This window comes from Hippopotamus amphibius, chromosome 3, assembly GCF_030028045.1.
Source record: "Hippopotamus amphibius kiboko isolate mHipAmp2 chromosome 3, mHipAmp2.hap2, whole genome shotgun sequence".
Lineage (NCBI taxonomy): Eukaryota > Metazoa > Chordata > Mammalia > Artiodactyla > Hippopotamidae > Hippopotamus > Hippopotamus amphibius.
The window spans coordinates 119112853-119136990 of record NC_080188.1 but is presented as its reverse complement, the minus strand read 5'-3'; the positions used below and the strand labels follow the sequence as shown (position 1 = coordinate 119136990).

The following is a 24138-nucleotide window of genomic DNA, read 5'->3' as shown; positions in this document are numbered from 1 at the left end:
GGAAATGGAAGCAACCTAAATTTCCATCAACAGAAGAATAGGTAAAGAAGATGTGGCACATATATACAATGAAATATTACTGAACCATAGAAAGGAACGAAATTGAGTTATTTGTAGGAGGTGGATGAACCTAGAGTCTATCACACAGAGTGAAGGATGACAGAAAGAGAAAAGCAAATACCGTATTCTAGGTCATATATATGGAATGTAAATAAGTGGCACTGATGAACTCAGTGGCAGAGGAAGAAAAAAGACACAGATGAAGAGAACAAACTTAAGGACATGGTGAGGGAGGAAAAGAGAATCTGGGACAAAATGAGAGAGTGGCATTGACATTTATACACTACCAAATGTAAAATAGATAGCTAGTGGGACACAACTACAGAAGACAGGGAGATTATTCAATGATTGGTGATGACCTAGAGGGGTGGGATAGGGAGATTGGGAGAGAGGCTTAAGATGGAGGGGATATCGGGATATACATATAAAAAAAGCTGATTTACTTTGTTGTACAGAGGAAACTAGTTCAAAGTGTAAAGCTATTATACCCCAACAAAGGTTGAAAGAAAAGAAATCAATAATAACCATAGTGTTAGATTTTTATGGCATCAAAGGCATAGGACTCAGTAAAATTTTACAGGTGTCCTTCTTGGATATGCAGAGGCAGACCTTCCTCTCCCTGGAGTTTCAAACTTGATTTTCAGTTGGCTTTATCTTTGATCAAACATGGATCACATTTCATCTGTAACTCTGTAACTCACTTAGTTTAGGAAGAACAGCCACCCTCAAACTAATGACATATCTTTAGCCCAAAATGAATGTTTACCTCCGACCTGGTCATTGCTGGGCCTGGACTCCACAGACCAAGACTTGAGGATGAATGCCTTCTCCTCTAGGAATGGGGTCCCTGTTCCTCAGTGTTTTTGATTCCTGAAGGGGTCCCAGCCCCAACATCCAGTCTGGCACCTCCAGATGAACTCCAGTGCTAGGCCAGAGCACCATGGGGCGCTGTGGAGCACCATCCTCTCAACACACTCACATCCAGTTAGAAGAGATATATTCTGGCAATAACTATCATTCTGAGATGTGTTTTCAGTGTCCTCCAGCAAATACGTCAGCAGGGTTTTTTTCCCTGAGAATTTCTCACATGGTTTTGATCTTCCTTAGAGGGATTCTTTCATTGAGCATCGGGAAAAGGAAACAAAGAATGGGCAGCAATCAGCTGTCTATGTCATTGCATGAGTGTCATACCTTGCATTGTAATAATGCCATGTATTTTCCAATAATTTTTATGAGCGTCATGCTATTATCAGGACAGCATGAAAAGAGCAGGACGATGACCCCGGTTTGAATACCGATTGTGTTGTGTAATCTTCCATAAGTCATATGACCATTTGAAGTCCTAGTTTTCTCATCAGTAAGAAGGTGGAATATGATAACCTCCATCCTCCAAATACAATGTTGTGGGTATTAAGTGAGATGGAGGATATAATGTCCTTGATATGCTGGCAGTCCCAACAATCACACCCAATACCATTGCTATTGCCATCCCACTGTATCTTTTTCTAAGAAGCTGTGGTAAGAAGGTAGAAGTGGGGCCATTACCCTCTTTTCACAGGGAAGAATTTGAAATGCACGGAGTTTGGGACTTGGCTGTGCTCACACCACATGTTAGAGGTAAAACAGCCTAGAAGTAACTTCACAATCTTTCTCCAGGGATCAAGCATAGAAAAGGGTGAAATAGGAAGCCAAGAGCTGGAATATAAATTAGGGAAATTAAGAAGCTAGAAAAGCAAGAAACTGTCAAAATACCAAAACAAACAAACAAAAATCAGAGAGTTCTGCATCCACAGTATTAGAGAGATAAAAGAGAGATACAGAGATGAAGACAGACATATTCACACTGAAATGCAGACAGAACAGAGAGAATACCCAGAAGCTAATACAGGAGAAATGCTGTTGCATAGGACCACACTTACAACTGCAGAGGCTGTGAGCTGAACAATTCGAAACAGTACCATTTTCACATAGGTCATATTCTGAATGGCACACCCAGAGTTGTAGTCCTGCAGGCTGACCCCAAGACACTAGGTTTCCATAGTGAAGTAGTCATCAATAAGTGCGAGTTGAATTTCAGGACTGTCAGAGAATGATTACATTTCCATTTAACCCTGATGGTTGGAAGAATTAGAGGACAAAAACAAACAAACAAACAAACAAAAACAAAAACAAAACAAAAATAAAACCAAAAATCAGAAAGGGAGATGATACCACTTACATTCCCTGTTGTTACATGACTAGGCACTCTGAAAGGGCCACCAGGCTGAGGATCTCAAGTCACATCATACTTCTCTCTTAGGTCCAAGTACTCAGGAAAGTGTGACATGTGCATGCAATGGTGGCCAAGATATTTTAATTGTATATGTTCTGACCTGCCCTAATTGTCGCCTTTAGGCCACTAATGGATCTCATAAGAAATATGAACCTCTCAATGAAATCTATAACTCCATTGATGTCTGTGGGGTGTGGACTTAGAAAATTCTCAGAATACAAAGATTTCTACTGTAATCTATTCCTTGGGGCGTGGCTACAAAACCAAACTGAACCACACGGACTAGCAAGTGAGGAGACTCTTGCCAACTTGGATACAAAACATTGCTCATAACGAGATGAGAGTAAATGCTAGGGGCCATCCTTGACCTTTGTGACCTTATGTGGTATTCCTCCCAACTTCATGAGATGTGCATTGCTGTCCTCAGATGGAGAAGAGATTGCTAGGAGGAAAAGAGATCAAATGGCAAACTGAAGCCTTGAGGGGGCTTCCCACTGACATATGAGTGAGTGATATGGATAGTGGGGCAGATGGCACACATCAGGGGTACTTATGATGGCAATCTGCATCAAAAATCTAGGCTAGAGTCGTATTACAATTGCAGAGTTTCACTATTGGAAGAAATGTGATGCATGTATCCACAAGGTACTTTCTATCATCCAACAGACATATGGAGCACACTGTGTGCTGGGGTCTGAGTTAGATGCTGGAAAGTCAAACTTGAATAAGATACAGGTGGTCCTTATCTTCAGTTATTGAGCAGTCTAAGGGCAGTTCTCTCAAACTCATTACCAGGAAGGAGTATAAATTAGTGGAAGAACTGGGCTTTTGTCATGGACACGGGGCAAGCAGCATATGCTCTATTAGTGGGGGCAGTCTGTCCTCAGCTCAAAGCAGTGACTGCCATGCTGGAAAGAAGCCTGGTTGGCCAATTTTTCAAAAGAAGTCAGAAGTCTGGATATTTATGTACAATCCACTGATTGTAAATATTATAAATATTTTTTCTTCTTCACAAAACATACTGTTTGCCAAACCTAAAACAACTTTGTGCTAGATTCATCCATCAGGCTGTGCAGGTTTTTATTTCTGGCCTAGAGCTGGCAGTAGAAAGGAGACAGAGTAGGGGTTCAATTCATGTTTGTTGAATGAATAAGAGACTGAATGCCTCTTACCCATGCTAATTTTCCTTCCACTTGTGAAGATAGATGATCATGGTCCTATAAACCAATGAATTTAATAATGTCTCTTTGCTGAGGATATGATATAATTCCCTAATTGGATCAATGCCTTGAAACATTTTGTCTACTAAAGCAAACATAGAAAGAAATAATTTTTAAGAGTCTTATCAATCAAGGAAGACAGAAAAGACCACTCAGCACTGCAGCTCAGCCTGAGATAAACAGGTTATCTGTTAAAATGTTACTCCAGCCAAAGGAAAAATAATGGAGTTTTGTGGCTCCTTCCAGGATTCCCAGGACCTGGATGTTCCTGTGTGAGATCTATTCAGTCCTGTCCCTTGGGTAGAACAACAGAGGCTTGCCTGTTCACCACATGGCTGATAGATGGGGTGATGCATCTTCCTACTCATTTTTTCATATTGTTAAAATTCAATTTTGATGGTTCAATCTTTATGGAAAGGATTTGACAGCACCTAGCAACGACACACACAAATACCATTTAGCTCAGAAATTCTACTTCTAGGTATTTATCCCAAGGATACACTAACAAAAATACCAAAAGACACATGCAGAGGCTATTCACTGCAATATGGTTTGCAAAAGCAAAAGATTAGAAACATACCTGAAATGACCATTGTCAAGGGAGTGTTGAATAAGGCATAGGGCATGTGAACAACTGGGTTAAATGGGGATGGAGGGAGGCAGGATGGCTGAGATATACAGAGTTTACTGTTTAGTTTTTTAATAAAGAGAGACCAGAAAAGTGCTTATGGTTTGTTGTTTTTCCATACATATATGTGTCTATTTTCATTAAGAAAGAATGGAAGAATAAAACAAAAATAATAAAAAAATTGTAATTAATGGGGCAGAGGAGGGACAGAAGTGAGATTTTTCTTGTTTTATAGTTTGACTTTGCAACCATGTAAATGTGTTACAGAATCAAGAAATACATAAGTAAACACATCTGTCAAAATTGAGAAATAAGAAAAATGTGCCTAATTCCATCATGTTGGTGACATAGTTGCACAGAACAAAACATTAATTGAGCAGCTTTGAAATGCAGAATTCTGACCCTACATTCAGAGTGGGATGTCTTCTGGAACAAAGAAGAAAAAAAAAAAGGCAAAGAAAAACACCCTCCCTCCAAAACAAAAGCAAAAACAAAAACCCAAAGAAAAATGAAACTATATTCAGTACATTATCATTGGTGATTTTACTACTGTTATTTTGATAGCATTGCATTTATGTGTATACAAGTTAGAGAATTAAGTAATCAATGCTCATATTGTTATCAAGTAAGATTTTCAGTGGACAAGCGAGAAGAGATTTAAGTGTACAATGAAAAAGCTTAAGTAAAACCCCATGGTCTTAAAACTTGATTTGGAAGTATAACTTTGTTAGCAATGAATGATTTCCTTTTGTAAAAAAAGAAAATGTGTCCTTCTTGATTCGGACCACTGAAAAACCTAGAAGCAATGGCAACTTGACAACAGTGAGTATCCTGAAGTCTAGCTTCTTACCTCTAAATCCTATTTCCTATGAAACAATCCAGAGATTCTTGAAGAGATGGCTGATATCAGGGCTGGGCCAAGAAATGCACAAGATAAGCCTGGGAATCTTGAAGGAGCAGAAGGCTGAGGGCCTCCAAAGAACACCGGGGTGTAGACAACAAGTTTAGGAATCCACATGTAGAGGGGTGTAGACAACAAGTTTAGGAATCCACATGTAGAGGCCAAAAGTGGGGCAATATTGCAACAGGAGGGAAGGGGAAGGGGTTAGGAACAACCTTGGAAAGAATGACATAGATGGAGCACATGACATAAATTCAGTAGAACCAAATGGGTCCAAGATGACAGACAATTTGACTTCCACTAGAACTTGAGCCTTAGTAATACAACCATAAAGATCAAAAAGTGGGCTGTGGCCCAATTCCTAGAAGTTACCACTCCTTCCTGAAATAGCTGGAATATTCTTCCCACTCATTAGCCTATGAAATTACCCACCCCTACAAAAATTGACAACCCCATACCCTGGTGACTTTCTCACCCTCTGAGATGTCTCATGGGCTGTCTGTGCAGTGTGTTTCTCTCTAAATCAACAAAAGTTTTACCTATGAGTTTGTCTCTCACTGAATTCCTTCTGTGATGAGACATGAAGAAGCTGAGCTTCCTTAAGTCCTGAAACCAGTTTTGTGATCTCAGTTGGAGGAATTTGGTTTTGTCAGGGTTTGAGACCTGGCACATGGGTACAAATTGAGGTGTAGAATTTCAAATGGGAACCACAAAGCAGCAGTGATAAGGTAAGAAAATGTTGAGAGTTAGGTCTTGGTCCTAAACAGGCCCATGTTACTGAACTTGGAGAGGGAGCATTGAGCGGTGGCATGAAGGGGGATCTTAATTTCCTTCCAAGGAATAGAACCTGGGTAGTCTGCATGGAAACTAGGAGTCCTAGCCACCAGACCAGCAAAGGGTTAAAGGCTAGAAGCTTTTTTTTTAACGGGCTCTTGCCCCCAGTGAAAAATGCATTTCTCATGGAGGCTAAAACTGTAAAAGGAGGTACAATGTTTATTATCAGAGACATAGCATAGCAACAAGTGGGAGACCACACAGAGAAACAATGTTTTGTTAGGATAGAAGCAAGGCAGAGATGCACACTTGGAGAGAAAGGGTGTATAGATCCTCCCTAATGAGGAGGATTGCAAGTAAAGAGGTGGTTAAGTCATTCATATCTGGCAGTTCTTCCCAGTCTTTGTTTACCTTAGTTCACTTATGTGGTTTCTTTCTTCACACCTGACCAGTTCCAGGACCCTTCCCATCATCCGTGCACAACTTTTTACCAAGATGGATTTCAGCCCAGAGGCTTATGGGAAAGCCTTAGCATGACATATTATGGGGTGGTGTTCCTCTCTTTTGAGCTCCAAAGAGCATTTTGTGCATGGGCAATGTCTCCCTTGTGCCTAGGATGGGGAGTGTATGACCTCTTGAGCTCATAACAGGGCTTAGCCTCTCCCTGTCCCTGCCAGAAAAGTTTCCAATGTTTAGTTATTTACCCTATTCCTGTTGCCGTTACTTATATCAAAGTGCAGATAATGAAATACAGGAATCTGGTCATAAATATGTAGTCCTGGAGCCAATTTGTCTCTTGCCTCAGGAAATGTAAATGGGGGCTGGTAATGAATGTCCAGCTTGGAGATCATCTTCTGCTTTGCCTCATGAGATGTAAATGTGAAGCCAGTTGTAAATGTCTAGTCTGGAGCCTTTCTATCTCCTATGTGAGTAGGTTATCTGCCAGGTGTACTGGGGAGGACTCTTTGCTGATATCTGCTCGTTTTTGACTGACATGTCAACCCTCTATGTGTATACATATTCAACAGCAGGTCCAGGACACAATTGTTAGTCTCTATACTCTTCTTCTTGACTCTGAGGTTTTTCTCATACATTCTTACATTCTTATTCATTTGTTCTCTATTTCTTTCTTTCTTATTTACATTAATCCCAGCAGAACTGTGTGACAACCAAGGTGTACTTTTCAATGCTTTTACTCCCCTCCTTCTGACCCTTACAAGTGCTGAGCCTTTATCCCCAACTTATACCGAGACCAGCTACTGTACATCATCAACACAATTTGGGAAGTGCTTGTGCCATGTCATTTTGACAGCTTTTTGGGCACTAACACCTGGTTGAGAGACTACCTTGGAAGGGCCAGCATCTAAAATCATAAGTGTAAATCTTGACCATATGGCCTGTTTGATTTTGACTTAAGAGTGGGATTTTGGATAGCTTGGGACTTAGAGGTGTCACTTCAGGCTGTGTGAAGTGAGTGAGGATGCATCAATCCTAACCAATACCCTTCTTGGCCATATAATCTGGGATTGGGAAAGATTTGGACGACAGGAATTAAAAGGAAAATGAAAACTTAGTAGGCTACATCATCAGGTTTGGACACAATATGAAATTTAAAGAAATTTAAAGAAATTTAAAATGGAGTGAAGTACCCTATGTTCAAATGTTCATTGTCTTGTATCTAGGCAATGGAAACCAAAAGGAATTTAAGGCATATGGAACTAAGGGGATAACTTCAGGAAGGTAAAAGAGGATTGTTTAACTGACAAAACCTGCAGGGCCATGGAGTCAAATGAACATGGAACCCTCCTCCCCCAAGGTCAGGCCCTTTTGGCCATGCATTTCCTAGCCAACTCTGTCCCAGACAGCAGTGCAAAATTTAGGAAACAATGGCTGATCCTCAGATGAATGGTTTCTTCCAATTGATTTATTTGGTTTTAAGTAAAAGTTATATGGTGAAAAAGACTGAACACACCCAAAGAAATATGCAAAAGGCCCTAATGACTGCAGTGGCTTTCACTGGTCAGAGATCAACAAAGGGAAAGCTGGCCTTTCCAGGCCAATCTGGCCCTGGCAGACCACAAGGCCCACAGGTACCCATACAAGGCTAGTGAACATATGTGGACAAAAGGGGCACTGAGGGAGGATTGTGATTGATGTTTCCTTTGCAAATGGCCAGGGTATTGGAAAAGGGAATGCCCCAGATGCCAGAGAGTGATGGGGACCCCTCAGCCATTGATGGTTTTTCAATCATAAAACAGTACAGGCCCAAGGCCGAAGGCCGAAAGTGAATCTGCCCAGAGATACTATCTATGTAACTAATGTCAAGCATCCACTGTTCACTGATGTGGTGGTCTACTTTACAGAATTTCTTATAGACACTGGTACAATCTTTTCAGCCTTAACCCAAAGGATTGAAAACCTTGGCAGTCAAAAGAAAAACGTAGTGAGGTAGGCAGGGAAGCAGCAGGGTCACACATTCCTGGAACACATTTTGTGCAAGATCAATGGCCAGCTGTTTTTACATTCCTTTCTGTTTGTGCCTGACTGTCCCATCCCTATGATGAAGAGAGTTATTACCTAAGTTAAGGGCCACTCTGTTTCTTGAAGGGCAAAGGAACCACCATCATCACTAAAGGGTTCTAACACAAAGCAAAAAGGAAGAGATAAAATCTGAAGCTAAAATAGAGGCCTTAGTAAAGACCCTGGAATGTGGAGTATCAAGGTTCTGGGCTTGGCCAAAGATATTCAGCCAGTAATTACTGGTAACAAGTGGTATATAGTGTCTAATATAACTTACAGATTTCTTCAACCTAGGGAAGTTCTCCAAAAATGTTTGTAAATAGATTACCAAAATAAGAAGCCACTGGTCAGACTAATGTGACCATAGCTGATATTCAGGGCCTGATAGGAATTTTGGAAGAGGCCTTCTCCCCTCAGCTGAATGAAGAAAATTAATACTTTCCAACAGGGGTGAATGAGTATGTCAGGCCTTCAATAACATTGAGGTAACTACCCAATTCTTTGAAAAAAGAAAACAAAACTGTCCTTATTTACAAATGTAGTCTTTATAGAACCAGAAGTGTGGTTTCAAAAGTAATCCAAATCCCATCAATCCTTTTACCACTCCCAAAACATTCCCTATTTAACTTAAGAGGTTTATAAGTATTAAACAAAGGGGGAAAAAGGTGAAACCAAGAGTTACTTGCCTATAACTTTGAGATGCAAATATCCTATTTGGTCTTCTCAGGATATCTTATCTCTGCCATCTTTTAAAATGCAAATTAAAAAAAAAAAGGGTAATTTAGAACTTGACTTGTCAAGGATATAGAGAAATCCCAAGTGTCTTTTCTGAAAACACTGGTAAAAAGTGTTTTGTTATCTAGATAGGTGTGATTTATTTCATCTGCCAGAAACCCAAGTTGAATCCATTCTCTTCTAAGCAATTGGTTTTAGGTAGTACCTGACTCAGGACTGAAATTTTGGAATGGGAACTATGAGGCCTAAGTGTTTGTTTGTGTTTGTGTGTTCATATGGACTTATGTGTGTGTCCTAGATATATGATATTGCCAAAAATTAATTGCTAAAATAGCAGTATTTAATTGACTTAAAGGAAATTAAGTACTTATATAAATCCTCAGAAATAGAAGATAATGTGGTCAGAATGTATTTCTTGTTCATGTCATATGGAAAATATTCAGAACTAAACTGGTATCTGGTATTGAAGGTGGTTAAACTTGTTGGTTTGATTAATACAGACATGTCTATATAGCCACCCATGTTGAGTATAATACCTCTGTTGTACCTAAGTTTACTAGAGGTAGAATAAAAAGTTATTCTGCTCTAAATTTGTCAACCAGAAAAGTAACCCTATGTGGAAAAAATAAAACCTTAAAAGGAAAGAAAGATGTGTGATTTCAATAAAAGAATGTGGGAGGAATGAGAAACAAGATACTGAAAAGAGTTGTGCCTGTTCAGGATTTTCTAGGATTGGATGAAATTTAGTTGGGTAAAAGGATTTTGCCAGGAATAGGCTGGGATAAGCCTGGATCCGGTTTCTCCCTCCAAAATTTTCTTGAAATGCTGCTTTTAATAACAGATAGTATGAGTTTCTTTGTGTTTAAATGGTCTGAATTTGCTTTTGAGTTCTTTTGTAATGGTTAAGGGATAGGTTTTGTCTCATAGTGACCTATGATCTTATTTGACCAAGTGTTTTAAAACTTTTGAAAAATGTCCTAAATATAAAATTTTAATTAACTTTCTTTTGATTCCCAGCTAACTCTGGAGTGCATCAGAGGGTCCCTGAAACATCTTAAAGAGAAATGTTTAACTGAGGTTATTTGGTATGTTAAATGTAATCATTCATAATTCTTCCTATTGCAATCAAGTTTATTGATTATACTGTAATGAGATGTTTAATCATGCTTTTCAAGTCTTCTGTCATTTATAGATATTTTTGTACTCTGATGCTGTAGAAAATGTGTTCCTCATCAAGGAGATTCATAAAAAACCTAGGGAAGCAACTACAAAAGTTCCACACTGGATAATATGTATGTTAGTACTCCAGCCTATACTGACTAAAAACAAGGAGGTGTCCTGCCCCAGGGGCCCCTAGATCAGGCATCCAGATATTTTTCTCCCTGACAGGCAGGGTCACCCACCTATTCAGCCTTGAAACGGTTACAGAAGAGGAACCATTGTCTTTCTGCTTCCCATAATAATGTGGGAATAAAATCTCTGAGTGGGGAATGAAACAGGAGGGCAGGGCCAGGGCACAGTCTTTGGAAGAATGGCACAGCCCAAGGACATGACATAAACTATGTGGAGACAAATGTGTCCAAGATGGTATACAAGTCAACTTCCAGTAGACACTTAGCCTTAGTGATGCAAATCTAAAGATCAAAGATTTGGTGGTGGCCCAATTTCTGGAAATCCCCACCCTTTTCTGAAATAGCTGGAAAACTTTTCCCACTCATTAACCTTTGAAATGGCCCACCCCTATAAAAACTGGCAATCCCATACTCTGGTATCAAGTTGATCGAAAGAAATTAAAACAGAAATGATTGGGAATTCCATGGTAACACAGTGGAAAACACTCCATGCCCCCAATGCTGGGGTCATGGGTTTGATTCTTAGTCAGGAAAGTAGATCCCACATGCCACAGCTAATCGATCACATGCCACAGCTAAAGATTCTGGATGCCACAACTGAAGATCCTGTGTTCTGCAGCTAAGACTCAGCACAGCCAAATAAACAATTTTTTTTAAAAGCCCAAATGATATTTTTTGATTCTCTACCACACTTTCTTCATCCATTCAACTGTTGGTGGATCAAAGTGGTTTCTAAATCCTGGCTATTGTGAATGAAGCTGCAATGTACATGACAAGGCAAATATCAATTTGAGATCATGATTTGAAGTTTTTGAAATACATATCCAGAAGTGGGATTGTTGGATCAAATAGGAATTCTCTTTTTAATTTTTAGAGGAATCTCCATTATGATTTCCAGGGGCTACATTTTACATCCCTACAAACAATCTGCAGGCATCCACATCCTCATCAACATTTGTTATCTTTTGTTTTTCAGTAATGACCATCCTAATAGATGTGAGATGGTATCTCACTGTCATTTGATTCACATTTTCCTAATGATTAGTGAGGGAGGAACTATCCTACTCCCAAGTTTACAGAATAGGAAAATCGCTGTCCAGAAATATAATTATCAGGGTCACGTGACTGGTATGTGTCAGAGGTGGGATTTGAACCCAGGCCGAAAAGCTCCAGGATGTGTATGCCTGGAGAGTATGCTGCTCTGTCTTTGATGTGCTTAACAAACCTGGGTCATGTTATTTTGTATTCTGTTCTTTCTGCTCAATATCATACTGGAATGATTTCTCATAACACTAAATATACTCCTAAAACAAAATTTTAAGGTGGTTGATTTTGTGAGGGCCTATCTATGCTGTGGACATTTTATGTTTAATGGGTCTGGGGATGTCCCAGATTTTCTTTTTGTTAGAGAGTCTCAGGAGTATATCCTTCCTTATTTAAGTTTTGGGGTACTTCTTATCATTGCTTTAGCATAAAGTTTAGAAGCAAAATAGCTATTACAAGGAGCATATATATTTGAGGAAGAAGTCATCTCCAAAAAGATTGTGCCAATTTACACTCTTTCAAGAAGTGTTCAAAATCTGTCTTTTTCTACCTTTTTGTTTTCTTTTCTTTTCTTTTTCCTTTCTTTTCTTTTTTTTTTTTTTTTTCAATTCTACCTTTCTCTCACCAGTGGCTACAAATCTCTCTGGTTGCCAATAGGTAAAGGATAAAACTGGGAGATAGGGGAAGATTGTTGCTTTGAAGATCAGTCTTCAGGACTTCCATGACCCTCCAGTGGTTAACGATCCCTGCTCCAATGCAGGGGACATGTGTTTTACCCCTGCTCAAAGAACTAAGATTCCACATACAGTTTGGTGCAGCCAAGAAAAATAAAAAATAAAAAATAAAAAAAAAATAAAGTGATGAGGATCTGAATGTATCTTCATGTTGGCAGCACAGGATACAAATGTAGATCCTCAGGAACAGTGGGCTCATTAACAGACAGAGCTCCAGCCCTGGCCTTAGGCTCATCTATAGAAGCAAACTGTGATTTTTCTGGTTGATATTATGGCAGTAAGTCATACTGACATCATGTTTCCCAACATGGATGCAGCAGTGTGTTCTAGTGGAAGTATCTAAAAATCCATCAATGAATTTATTTATATAAGTGATTATTGAGTGCCTAGTACGTACCTGTCACCAATATGGGGGTGAGAAGGTGGCAGGAGGCTTCCTTCATCTACAATGGCTGTCATGCCCAGCAGGGACTCAGGGGGAGACCCTGAAATGGCATATGTTATTAAACAGATCTATTGCTCTTTCTCTTATTGGTGGTTTCTCACCAACAAAGTGATATCACCTATGGTTCCATGAAAAGCCCTTAGAAAATGAGTTTGACAAACTGTTCACTTGAGTATCCATTAAGCCCAGATCATGATCTTTATAGTTAAAAAAAATTAAAAAAAAAAAAAAAACCCTTATACTGCTCTCTCCTTTCCCTCCTTTATCATCTCTGCAACTGGTCCTTTTCCATTCCCTTCAAGCTGATCATAACCCAGTGCCATCCCATAGGGGCCAGGCACATGTAACCATGGACATATGACAGATCTGCACACACATGGTAACTACAGGGCTAGCGGTGGGTTCCAGGGTGGGTGGCAAGACTGAAGTTAATGCCCCTCCTTGCCCTATGCCAGACTCTCCCTGGCTCCCAGAATAGGAAGCCCCTTACTCTTCTGGCCTCCTACCCACAGCTCTGTTGTTTTCTCCATCTAGCCATCTCCATGGAGGGTTGTGTCTTTATCTGTCTCCATGAACCAGTGGTGGGTTCTTAAACAGACTCTCTATCCCAGGCGTGCACCAGAGCACTTTGCACATAGTAGGTGCTCAGTAAATTTGTACTGAATGAAAAGATGAAGAAGGAATGCAGACGTACCTTTCGCTGATGTTTGTCTTGCCTGACTAACAGCCTATACCATGCATTGTGTTGTGGGTGTGTTTTCTCCTTTATTTATTGTTTCCTGTTCATTCTCTCCTCTGGGTCTTCCTCCACCTTTTCCCCTTGATTTCCCCAGGCTGGGCCTCTGCCTAGGGTTTTCAGGTGGGAAGAAGTGATACTTCCACTCCAAATATGCCAAACCATGGCAGCTGGAACCAAATCATTTGTAGCTCTTGGGCAAGTTCAGAAAGGTTGAAAGATTTGTGCACCCTGGGTCCCCCTTTACATGAGTGTCATCATACCCAACAGCCTTGCAGCCCAAGGGGAGGAAAATACCAGGCCCTGCAGGTATGGGGCTGGCTCAGAAATACACACTGCCTGTGAATTGGGAAGTGGGACTGGAAAGGACACTGCAGCTGTGGGTGGCAAAGAGACAGTTACTGAGTGGTGAGACAAAAAGGAACAATCTCAGCTTGAAGAGTCTCACCCAGAACAGTCCTAGAGTAGAAGAAGTCCACTGCCAAACTCCTCTGAGAAGAGGTGAATAGAATCAATTTTTATTACCCCTTACCTTCCTTCTGAATGAGGATATATCAGTGTTGATGAGGCCGTCACCAACTCTCCCATGGTCTAGAACACACTCCTGTCACTCCGTTAGGGGCTGCCTCTCCCCAGCTTCAGTCACATGGTGCTGGAAGAAACTGTCAGTCACCTTGGGCAGGGCCTCATGACCAAATAAAGCCCATTATAGTACCCCTGCTCTTGCCAGAATGATTTGTCCAGGGCTGGACGCATGATCTAAAGTGAATCATTCAGAGCCCTCCCTGGTACCCTGATGTTTTCTGAGCTTTTTTACTTACACTTGAGATACCTTGGGGATATACGAGTAGAAGCCTGAGGGAAGAAAGCTATCAGGCTAAGAGAATCAAAGATGAGAGAAGGGGTAGGGTGAGGGAGAGAAAGAGTGAGCACAAGGCTTCTGACTTCTTGGGTCCAGTGTCTGAGATGTTTGGATCTGCTCTGGTTCCTGCGTCCCGAATCCCCAGTATCTTTCCAGTAAGTCTCCCCTTTCCCTGAAGATTGTTGGAGTTGGGCTCCCTTGCACTTGTGGTTCAGGAGAGGTTCTAGATCCTGTCTGATCATGATGGGCTTCCCTGACACAAACAGAGGCACCGATTCACATTAGCACCATTGGGAGTGGAATCTTTTATTCTACTGAGAATAGGGCTTTGTGGAGCACCAAACACAGTCCACCTCCATCCCTGGGTGGGAGTGCCCTATGTGTGAGTGAATGTGCTTGGAGTGGGCCTGACTGATTCCTGAAGCAGCCCCAGCATTTACACTGTGGGAGGCAGGCCAATCCTGTTGTTTCCCTGATCATAATCTGAGAAATACAGCCTAAGGAAGATGTAACCCAGGATCCAGGTCTCTGTCTATACCCAGGTCTCTGTGCGCCCTCCAAAACTGCTGAAACAGGTGCCCTGAGGACACTGGGGGAGTCAGAAATATACACCTGTCAGCCTTATCCATTATCTGCCACCCCCTTCAGTATCCAGGGCTGGCCACTTCTCGGTTTTATTTCTCTTCTTTAATAAGATCCAAGTGGCTCTCTGAGCAGCTGTGTAAGTGGGGTGCCCATCCAAGAACAGGAATGGCCGAGACATGTGGTTGCCCTCAAGGAAGGGTGTGGGGAAGGGAAGGATTGGAGTTTGGGATTAGCAGACACAAACTACTAAATGGAGAATGGATAAACAACAAGGTCCTACTGTATACCACAGGGATCTATATTCAATATCTCATGACAAACCATAATGGAAAAGAATTGGAAAAAGAATATATATATATATATATATATATATATATATACACACACACATATACACAAAATATATATGTATATATGCCTATATAAATATATAAACACAACTGAGGCAATTTGCTGTACAGAAGAAATTAACAACATTGCACATCAAGTACACTTGTGACACATGCTTGAATATTTCTCTGCAGGCAATGACCTTTCTTCTCTCACTTATCCAGATCCTGTTGTTTAAAACTGTGCTCAGCCTCTCTAGGAATCCTTCCGGGACTCCAGATGGCATTGCATGACTTATCCTGGTGTTCCCGCTGTTTGAAGCCCTCATCACTCCTAATCTGGCCCCGGCACCCCTTGACCCAGCCTCTGGGAGTGCCTTTTGCATGGAGTCCAGTGTAGATTTGCCTCATCCCAAGCAGGCCTCCTCATTCCTCCATGAGGATCGGGGTTGCATATTATTGAAATCACTATCTTCCTCAAAGCCTTCTTTGAGCCCATCAGCCTCCTCTGAACTCCCACAGGGAACTGACATTAAACCTCAACCCTGTACAGGGGCTGTGCAGTCACTGTGCGCCCTTTACTCATATGAGTATCCAACCTCCCCACAGAGGGGTCTGGTAGCCAAGCTCACAGATGGTGAACTTGGTCTTAGCAAGAGGAAGTTGCAGGTAAGGACTAGGGGAACCATGGAATTGATCATCCAACCAGGATACTTTTGAGATGGAAAGGGACACCATTAATCATTATGGTGGGAAAACACACTGAGACTGTCCCCAGGCAACCTCACTTTTCACCCAGACTATTTCAGGGATTGCTAAAGCTGACTCTCTGTGTTCATCCATTAGAGGGCTCTGGTGGAATTGAAGCTCTTTGAGGGCAGAGGCCCATAGTGTTCCCCTCTCCTGTGCCTGCACCATGCCGCCACAGGGTGGAGTCTCCATTAATTCCAGGATGATGGATGGCCCAGACTGCTCCTTACTCTCATGTCCTTGATTTTGTGGGGGGCCCTGGCACAGCCACAGGGGCTCAGCAGCATCTGCAGTGGTGTGGTTTGGCCTAAAGGGGGCCACCTCCTCCCAGCAGCAGCCCAAGGTTTCCTGCAACACCCAGATTTGAGAACCAGCCCCCTGGTTTGGTCTCTCACCTTCGAGATGTAGGCTTTAGAGGGCACTGTGTAGTCATTGCCACTGATGGTGAAGATGATACTAGGCAGATGCCTGATGTTGCTACTTGGAACCATGTACTCTTAGAGAAAGAGGACAGAGTTTGACCCAGGTTAACTAGGTGATCCCTGGTGTGTGGAGAGCCTCAGAGTGACCCTGTGCCACGTTCCTTCACCTCTTGACCAATACGCCTGGTGCTGGTGAGTTTCGAGATGGTGGTTACCAGTTAAGTTGGTCCAACCAGCAACGAACCTCCAGTATCCATAATGGCCTGGCAGCCAAGGAAACAACCAACAATTAACCCATTCATGGTGATGCTATGAAATAGTGGGAGATATTGGGCACCAGGATCACTCTGAAGACTCCCCCACAATTGACCCTCTCTCTGACTGTCTCCAGAAAAGCCCTTCAGCTCATGCACTCACTCTATTTTCCTTTGCTCTGGCCACATAAACTTCTTTGACTTCCTTTGAGTTCTTGACTGCACTAGGCTCTTTTGTGCCTCAGGGCCTTGACATTTTCTGGTAGCCCTTCCTAGAGGACACCCATCCCATTAGTGTAGCTAGTTTCTTCTCAACTTCCACATTCTAAATTAAATGTCACTCTTCCAGGGAAGTCTTCCAGGGAAGTCAGACTAGATCAGGCTCCTGTCCTGGTCACTCTGTGTACACTCTTCCTCATTTGTAGCAAGCACCGAAGTGATAATTCATTATGTGTGTGACTCATTTCATGTACATCTGCCTCACTAGATGTAAGGGCAAGTGGTATCCTCAGCGCCTCCCTGTAGTGTCCCTCACACAGTGGATGCACAATGTAAGTTTGTTGAGTGAATGAATGAATGAATGAATGAGTGAGTAATTGTGTAGGTGAAGAAATGTATGAGGGATAATCAGTCCTGTGCATTGTGTCTGACCAATAACAGGTCAACCCACGTAGTGAAGATAGATGTTCTGTGAGGCAGCAGATGCTCAGAGTATTGAGGAGTTGAAATCAGGCTGCCCTGGGAGAGATTGTTTGCCAGCTCAGTCCTCACACCTGGGTCAGACACTGAGGCCTGCAGCCAGTTGATATCAATTTAGCCCAGGGGTTATCTAAAGGACCCATTAGCTTCTCTCTGAGGGTATTACAGAATCCCATTGTCCGTTGTTCTCGGGCCATTCCTGGATCCCCGCTTCCTGATTCTCTGTCAGAGCCTCAGCCCCACAGTGCCCAGGATTGGGGGTTGGGTGGCAATGGGTAGGGGGAGTGTCTTTTTGTATAAGTTGGTTTCATGTTTCAAGAATGCAGCCAATCCCTCTCCACTGCTGGTAAGCTTCTCCCTAAGGGGAACAGTTACCCCAGTTTGTCCAGGACTTTCCCTATTTTTAAACTAGTAGTTTTTTGTACTAAGAATTTCTTGGGGCTAGATAGCCCTGGACATTTGGTCATCTTATTACAACCTTGTTCAGGCTGGTGAAATTCTCCCTGATCCTGTTTTCACCACAGTTTAGGGTCCTCAAAGCCTGCCATCTGCCTCACAGCACAGTGGGTGCAGGCCTCTCCGGGCTGCACAAACCTTTCGAGACCCCGTTCAGGACCCTGGTCAGAGGCCTGGTCAGGAGGGCTGGAGTGATTATGAGCCCATGGGTATGCGTGTATCTGTGTGGTTGTGGGTCTGTTTGTGTGTGTGTCTGTGTGTCTCTCTCTGTGTCTGTGTGTGTTTGTGTATCTGCGATCCTGTGCAAGTTTATATCTGTGCTAAAGTGTGTGCTTATATTGTCTCTGTGTGTTTATATGTGTATGTTTGTGAGTGGAGCGTATGAATTTGTGTGTGACTGTGTATGTGTGTGTTCATTTGGGTGTGTCTGCATGTGTCCATGTGCATGTGTGTGAGCATCACTTGGGGTGGTCCTCAGAGGGAGAGACTTACCGGTTCATATTTACCTGCCAGTAGTGAGTTCGGGACACTGGTATCCACTTGAGCTGTCCTTTGTGGTAGCTGTGGTCCACCTCACCAAACATCACCATGCTGCCATTCTCCTTCCTGCTGAGGAGAGAAGGAAGAGGGAGAGCTCATTTTAGAAGAATAACACCACTCACTGTCTTAGGGCTGTGCTTATCCACCCATCAGTGGTACTACTGTGGTCTCCATTTTACAGATGAGGAAATCAAGGCACAGAGGGATTGATTACCCGACCAAGGTTGATCACCAACTAATGAGTGGCACAGAAGAGGTTTGAGGCTGGGCAGCTTGGCTGAGATCTGACCATTCTTCCTTCTAAAGAGGGCCTGGCCCCCTCTAGCAACAACAGTGCTCTGAGATACCCTAAGAGGACACTGTGCTGGAGGGGTCTGGCTTCCACTTTGTGTAGTCTGTCATTTTTCAGAGAAGCTGAGGCCTGAAATCACTAAGGCCTGGCTTCAGGCTAACTCAGGGTTGGCTTCACAGGCCTGTGACATGTGACATCCATGGGGACCCACACTCGGGAAGACCCCCCACTTCTGCACCCCCTGTCTTGAAATTCTGAGTACTTTTTGAATGGGATGTCCCACATTTTCATTTTGCACTGACTCCTGCCAATTGTGTAGCTGGTCCTGGTCTCCTGGTAAAATGTTAGTGAGGAGGAAAACATCCCGCCATCCCTCTCCTTCCTCCATATCAAATCCATCAGCCAATCCTGTTAACTTTTCTTCCACCTGTAGGCTGATATCTTCCATTGTTCTCCCTCTTCCCTAACCCCTGGACCAAGGTGCTGCCCATTAGCCCATAAGCATGGCTGTGTTCCAATAAAACTTTTTTTACAAAAACCAGTGATGGGGCCCAATGTGGCCCTGGGGTCATATTTATACTTGGCTAGACTGTCTCTTAGAAAAATTATTGATCAGGTGGTCTATAATTTTTCATCCAATTGAAAGCATCTTACAGCTGATTTAGAGAGAGGGCTAGTCCAGTTCAGATTCACATGCTCAAGTAGAAGGCAAATACAGGCTGAGAATTGATGCCTCATGTTTTCAGGCTGTCTAAGACAGGGCTGGTCCCTTGGACAGTGAGGCTGGGGTAGCTCAGACCCAGAATGCCATCAAAAGGTGCCTGTTCCAACCCAATCTGCATCTTGCTCAGGCCAAATGCCTGGCCCCGGATGACAAGGTTCCTGATCTGTTGGAGAGGAGAGTGTTCCCACATAATGGTTTGGGATGTGGGGTTGGGGTTGGACTTGGGTAGAGATGCCATTAGCACCTCTGAGAAGACCTGAAGCCTGTCTGTGCCCCACTTAGACTTCAGATGGTTAGACCAATCTGGGACAGCAGTTTGGGTTCCATTTGTGCAGACCTGTGGATTTCAACCAACACTTGCTCCTCTTGCACACACCATCTGATGTGAGTTAGAACGGCCTCATGTCTTCTGTACAGATGGGGAAACGGAGACTCAGGAGAGGACCAAATGGCTTCCACTTGAGTAAAAAATGAGGAAAGAGAAGGGCTGTCTTCTCTTTGGCATCACTGTGATCATTTGACAGAAATAAGCAGAATCCATTGCAATGCATTGTGGATTCTGTATCCACCAAGGAAGAGAGAAGCCTGTTATACAATGTTGCTGCCAGGGTTCTTATGAAAATTGTCCCTGGGAAACACACTTTTGGGTATGTGCATGTGTGTTTGTGTGTGTGTGTGTGTGAGGGAGATACATAGAGGGAGAGACACAGAGAGAGGGAGAGACAGACAGAAAGGCAGAGAGAGAGTACTTAGGCCTTTTGGGGAGGCAGGTCATAGTTTTTGTTAGACTCTCAAAGGTCCCCTAGAGTGAGAACCCATTTATCAGGCCCTTCCCACATCTGTGGCCCCCTGCTTACCCTGCCCAGATGCCTGAAGCCCTTGGCTCGCCCAGTTTCCCAATATCAGTTTTATCCTATCCCTAAATACCCCACACATGTATGAATCTGTATTGCCCAGCCCGGCTCCACCACTTACCAGATACATGACCTTGGCAAGGCCCTGGCTCTCTATACCTCAGCTCCCTTCTCTGTATAATGGAGCTAATCATAGTACTTGCTCTGTGGGGTTGTTACAGGAATAAAGACGTCATTGCCATGAAAGTGCCTGGCACATACTGAGAATAGAAAAGTGGGTGCTTTTTTCCCCTCTCTCCCTTCTCCCAGCAAAATGAACCTTGAGCTGCTCATGGGCAAAGAAGCTACAATTCCACACCCCAAGCCACTCTCTAGGTTAGCCATACCAGGAATTTTTACGTCAGCAGGGATGCTGTCTCCCCAGAGACATGTGCTGCAAGTTGGGGGCCAGCTACTAGGGGAGTTTGGGAAAGAAGGGCCCTTCCAGTTGGTCCTGAATCTGTTTTATAAGCATTGGTTGCTCTCAGGGCCATCCCTGACTCAATTTCTGCTGTCCAGTTACCCAAGCAGTGTTATAGCCAAGAAATCCTCACCTCTAGATGAGGTTGAATTTCTGGGTCCAGAGCCGGCAAGTGGTGGACGAGCGAGGGTTGAAGAACCAGTGTGTACCTGCAGACACAAGTGATGCGTGTCCCTCAGGTGATAAGTATGGAGAAGGGGATGGAGGGGGAGTAAAAGATGATGGAGGAGTGGGGGGTGGGTACTCACGGCAGGTGGGACTGTAGCAGTAGACAGAAGGCACCAACAATTCAGATGAGCTAGTTTCAAAGATGACCCTGTACTCTTGAGGGAACATTCCAATCATGATGTTGCCAACATAGGCCAGCTGGGGGGTCAGGGAGGGTGGTTAGGGCAGGCCTGGCTGCCTGGGCCACCCTTGATTCCTGGTGTGCTGCCTCTCTAGAGGTGTTCTGTCTCCTGAAATCAATTTTCAAACACCCCAACTTAAAGGCTCTGCTCAGACTGAGGTCTTCATTCATTTTTTATATTTGCATTTTTTAATTTTTTGTCTATGAGTAATCTTAGTTCCATGACTAGGGATCAAACTTGCTCTCCTTTCAGTAAAAGCCCAGTGTTAACAACTGGACCTCCAGGGAAGTCGCAATACCTTCATATGAGAAGTTCTCCAGTCTCCCCTTCGAGGCCCAGCCTGAGTTTTTCCTTCTCCATCTGGCCCTCCTAGGTCACCCTGGGCCACTTCCTCTAAACTCAGACCATATCCTGTCAACTCCACACAGTTGGCCCTTCCATGTATTTACTCTTTGCCTATGACCCAGGCTGGCCTATGCATTTTTGAAGGAAAAATGAGACTTTTTAAAAAATTAATAACAATAACCAGAGTGTTAGATTTTTAGGGCGTCATAGGCCATTGGTCTCAGTAATTTTTACTGGTGTCCTTGGATCTGCGGAGGATGACCTTCCTTTGCCTGGGGTTACAAACTTGATGTGCAGTTGGCTTTATCTTTTGATCAGACATGACTCACTTTTCATCTGTAACTCCATGGCTCACTTAGTTCAGAAAGAACAATCTCCCACAAACTAATGACATATCTTTGGAATAGAAATAGATCTTTACCTGTCCCTTTGTCATTGCTGGGCCCAGTCACCATAGACCAAGAGCTGAGGATGAGAGTGCCTTCTCCTCTGGGTATGGGGTCCCTGATCCACAGTGTTTCTGCTTCCTGTTGGAGCTGCAGCCCCAACATCCAGCCTGGTACCTCCAGATAAACCCCAGTGCTAGACCAGGGCACTAGGGAGCACAGTGTGGCACCATCCTCCCAACATACTCACATCCAGGTGGTCCCTCAGGGGATGAAGAGAAAATTTCAGGTCATGAGCTGCATTCTGTGATGTGTCCTCAATGTTCTCCTCCAGGAAACTTGTCAGCAGGTTTTTTTCCCTGAGGTTTTCTTGCATGGTCTTGATATTCATTAGAGGGATTCTTTCACCGAATACTGGGAAAAGGACATAAAGAAGGGAAAGGAATCAGCTGTCCATGTTATTGTATGACTATAATGGCACTGAGTATTTTCCCAGCATTTTTATGAGTGCCATGTTATTATCAGGATGCTGTGCAAAGAGAAGGGTAAAGACATTCATTTGAATACAGGTTCCGTTGTGTAATCTTGAGTAAGTAAAATGAGCATTTGAAGTCTCAGTTTCCTCATCGGTAGAAAGGCAGAATATAATAATCCCCATCCCTCATATAGAATGTTGTGGGTATTAAGTGAGGAGATGTATATAATGTACCTGATATGTAGGAAGTCTCAACAATGACATCCATTAGCATTGCTATTGTCATCCCAGTGTATCTTTTTCAAAGAAATTCTGGGAGGATGTAAAAGGGGAACACTTTTCCTCTTTTAACAGGGGAGGTATTTGAAAAGCAGTGAGGTGGTGACTTGGCTGTGGTCACACTGCTTGTTAGAGATAAAACATTCTCGAAGTAGCCTTCCTGATCCTTCTCCAGGCCTCAAGCAGAAGAGAGGGGTAAGAGAGGAAGCCAAGGGATATGGAATAAATTAGGGAAATTAAGAGGCTAGAGAAGCAAGGAAGAGTCAAAATAGGAAGAAAAAAACTCAGAGAATTCTGCATGCACAGAGACAGCCAAAGTGACGAAGAGATGAAAGAGAGAGATACAGAAATGAAAACACAGACACATTCATACTGATATGGAGAGAGAGCAGAGAGAAGATGTAGAAGCTAATACAGGAGAAATGGTGTTCCATAGGACCGCACTTACAGTTGCAGAGGATGTGCAATAAACAATACCAAGTAGTGCCATTTTCACATAGGCACCCCAGAGTTGTGCAACCCAGCAGGCCCACCAAAAGACAGTTGATTTCCATGGCAAGGTACTCATCAATAAGTGGGAGTTGATCTTTGTGACTGTCAGGGAATGATTACATTCCCTTCTAACCTGATGGGTGGCAGAATAAGAGGACAAGAAAACCCCTAGAAAGGGAGATAATGCCACTTATAAACCCCATACTTATATGACTAGGCACTCTGAGAGTGCCACCAGCACAAGGATCAGAAACCACTTCATTCTTCCTTCCTGTGTCCAAGTACTAAGGAAAGAGTGGGTTCTAAGCATGCAATGGTGGCCAATAGCTCCTAGTTACATATGTTCTGACCTTCCCTAATTGTCCCGTTCAGGCCATGAATGGATCTGATAAGAAATATGAACCACTCGATAAAATCTCTACCTCCATCGGTGTCCATGGGGAGTGGACTTAGAACATTCTCAGAATACAGAGATTTCTACTGTAATCTTTTCCTTGTGGCATGGCTGCAAAACCAAACTGAATTTCATGGACTAACTAAGAATGGAGAGACTCTTGCCAACTTGGAGATAAAACAGTGCTACAAATGTAATAAAAAGAATTGCTAGGGAGAAAATTTGACATTTGTGACTCACACAGTCTTTCTAGAAACTTCAAGAGTCGTGCCTTGTTGGACTTAGTTGGAGAGGAGTTTGCTAGGAGGGAAAGTGGTCAAATGGCAAAGTGAAACCTTGAGGGGCAGCCCAGTGACATGAAAGTGAGTGGCTTTACATACTGGGGCAGATGGCACAGATCAGGGGCACATATGATAACAATCTGCATCAAAAATCTAGGCTAGAGTAGTATTACAATTTCAGAGTTCCACTATTGGAAGAAATGTGGTGGATGCATCAAAAAAAAAAAATACTTTCTATCATCCAACAAATATATACGGAGGACCCTGTGTGCTGGGGTCTGGGTTAGATGCTGGAAAATTAAAGTCGACTAAGACACAGGTGGTCCTTATCTTCAGGGAGCTAGCAATCTAGGGCAGCCCTCACAAACTCATGGCCTAGGAAGCAAGAGAATGAATGGGAGGACTAGTCAGGCATCATGGACATGGGG

The 24138-nt window shown here is 43.0% G+C and overlaps 1 protein-coding gene across 1 annotated transcript in view; it reads right to left on the bottom strand.

Moving 5' to 3' along the window:
- LOC130848748 (pregnancy-associated glycoprotein 2-like) overlaps positions 1-23473 on the bottom strand; it is a 31139-nt gene extending 7666 nt beyond the window's left edge. The window contains exons 1-2 of the mRNA XM_057727154.1: positions 23386-23473; positions 22040-22203 (exon numbers count right to left, since the gene is read on the bottom strand). Of these exons, the coding sequence (XP_057583137.1) occupies positions 22040-22203; positions 23386-23473 (252 nt within the window). The remainder of the gene's footprint in view (positions 1-22039; positions 22204-23385) is intronic.
- Positions 23474-24138: the final 665 nt, after the last annotated feature.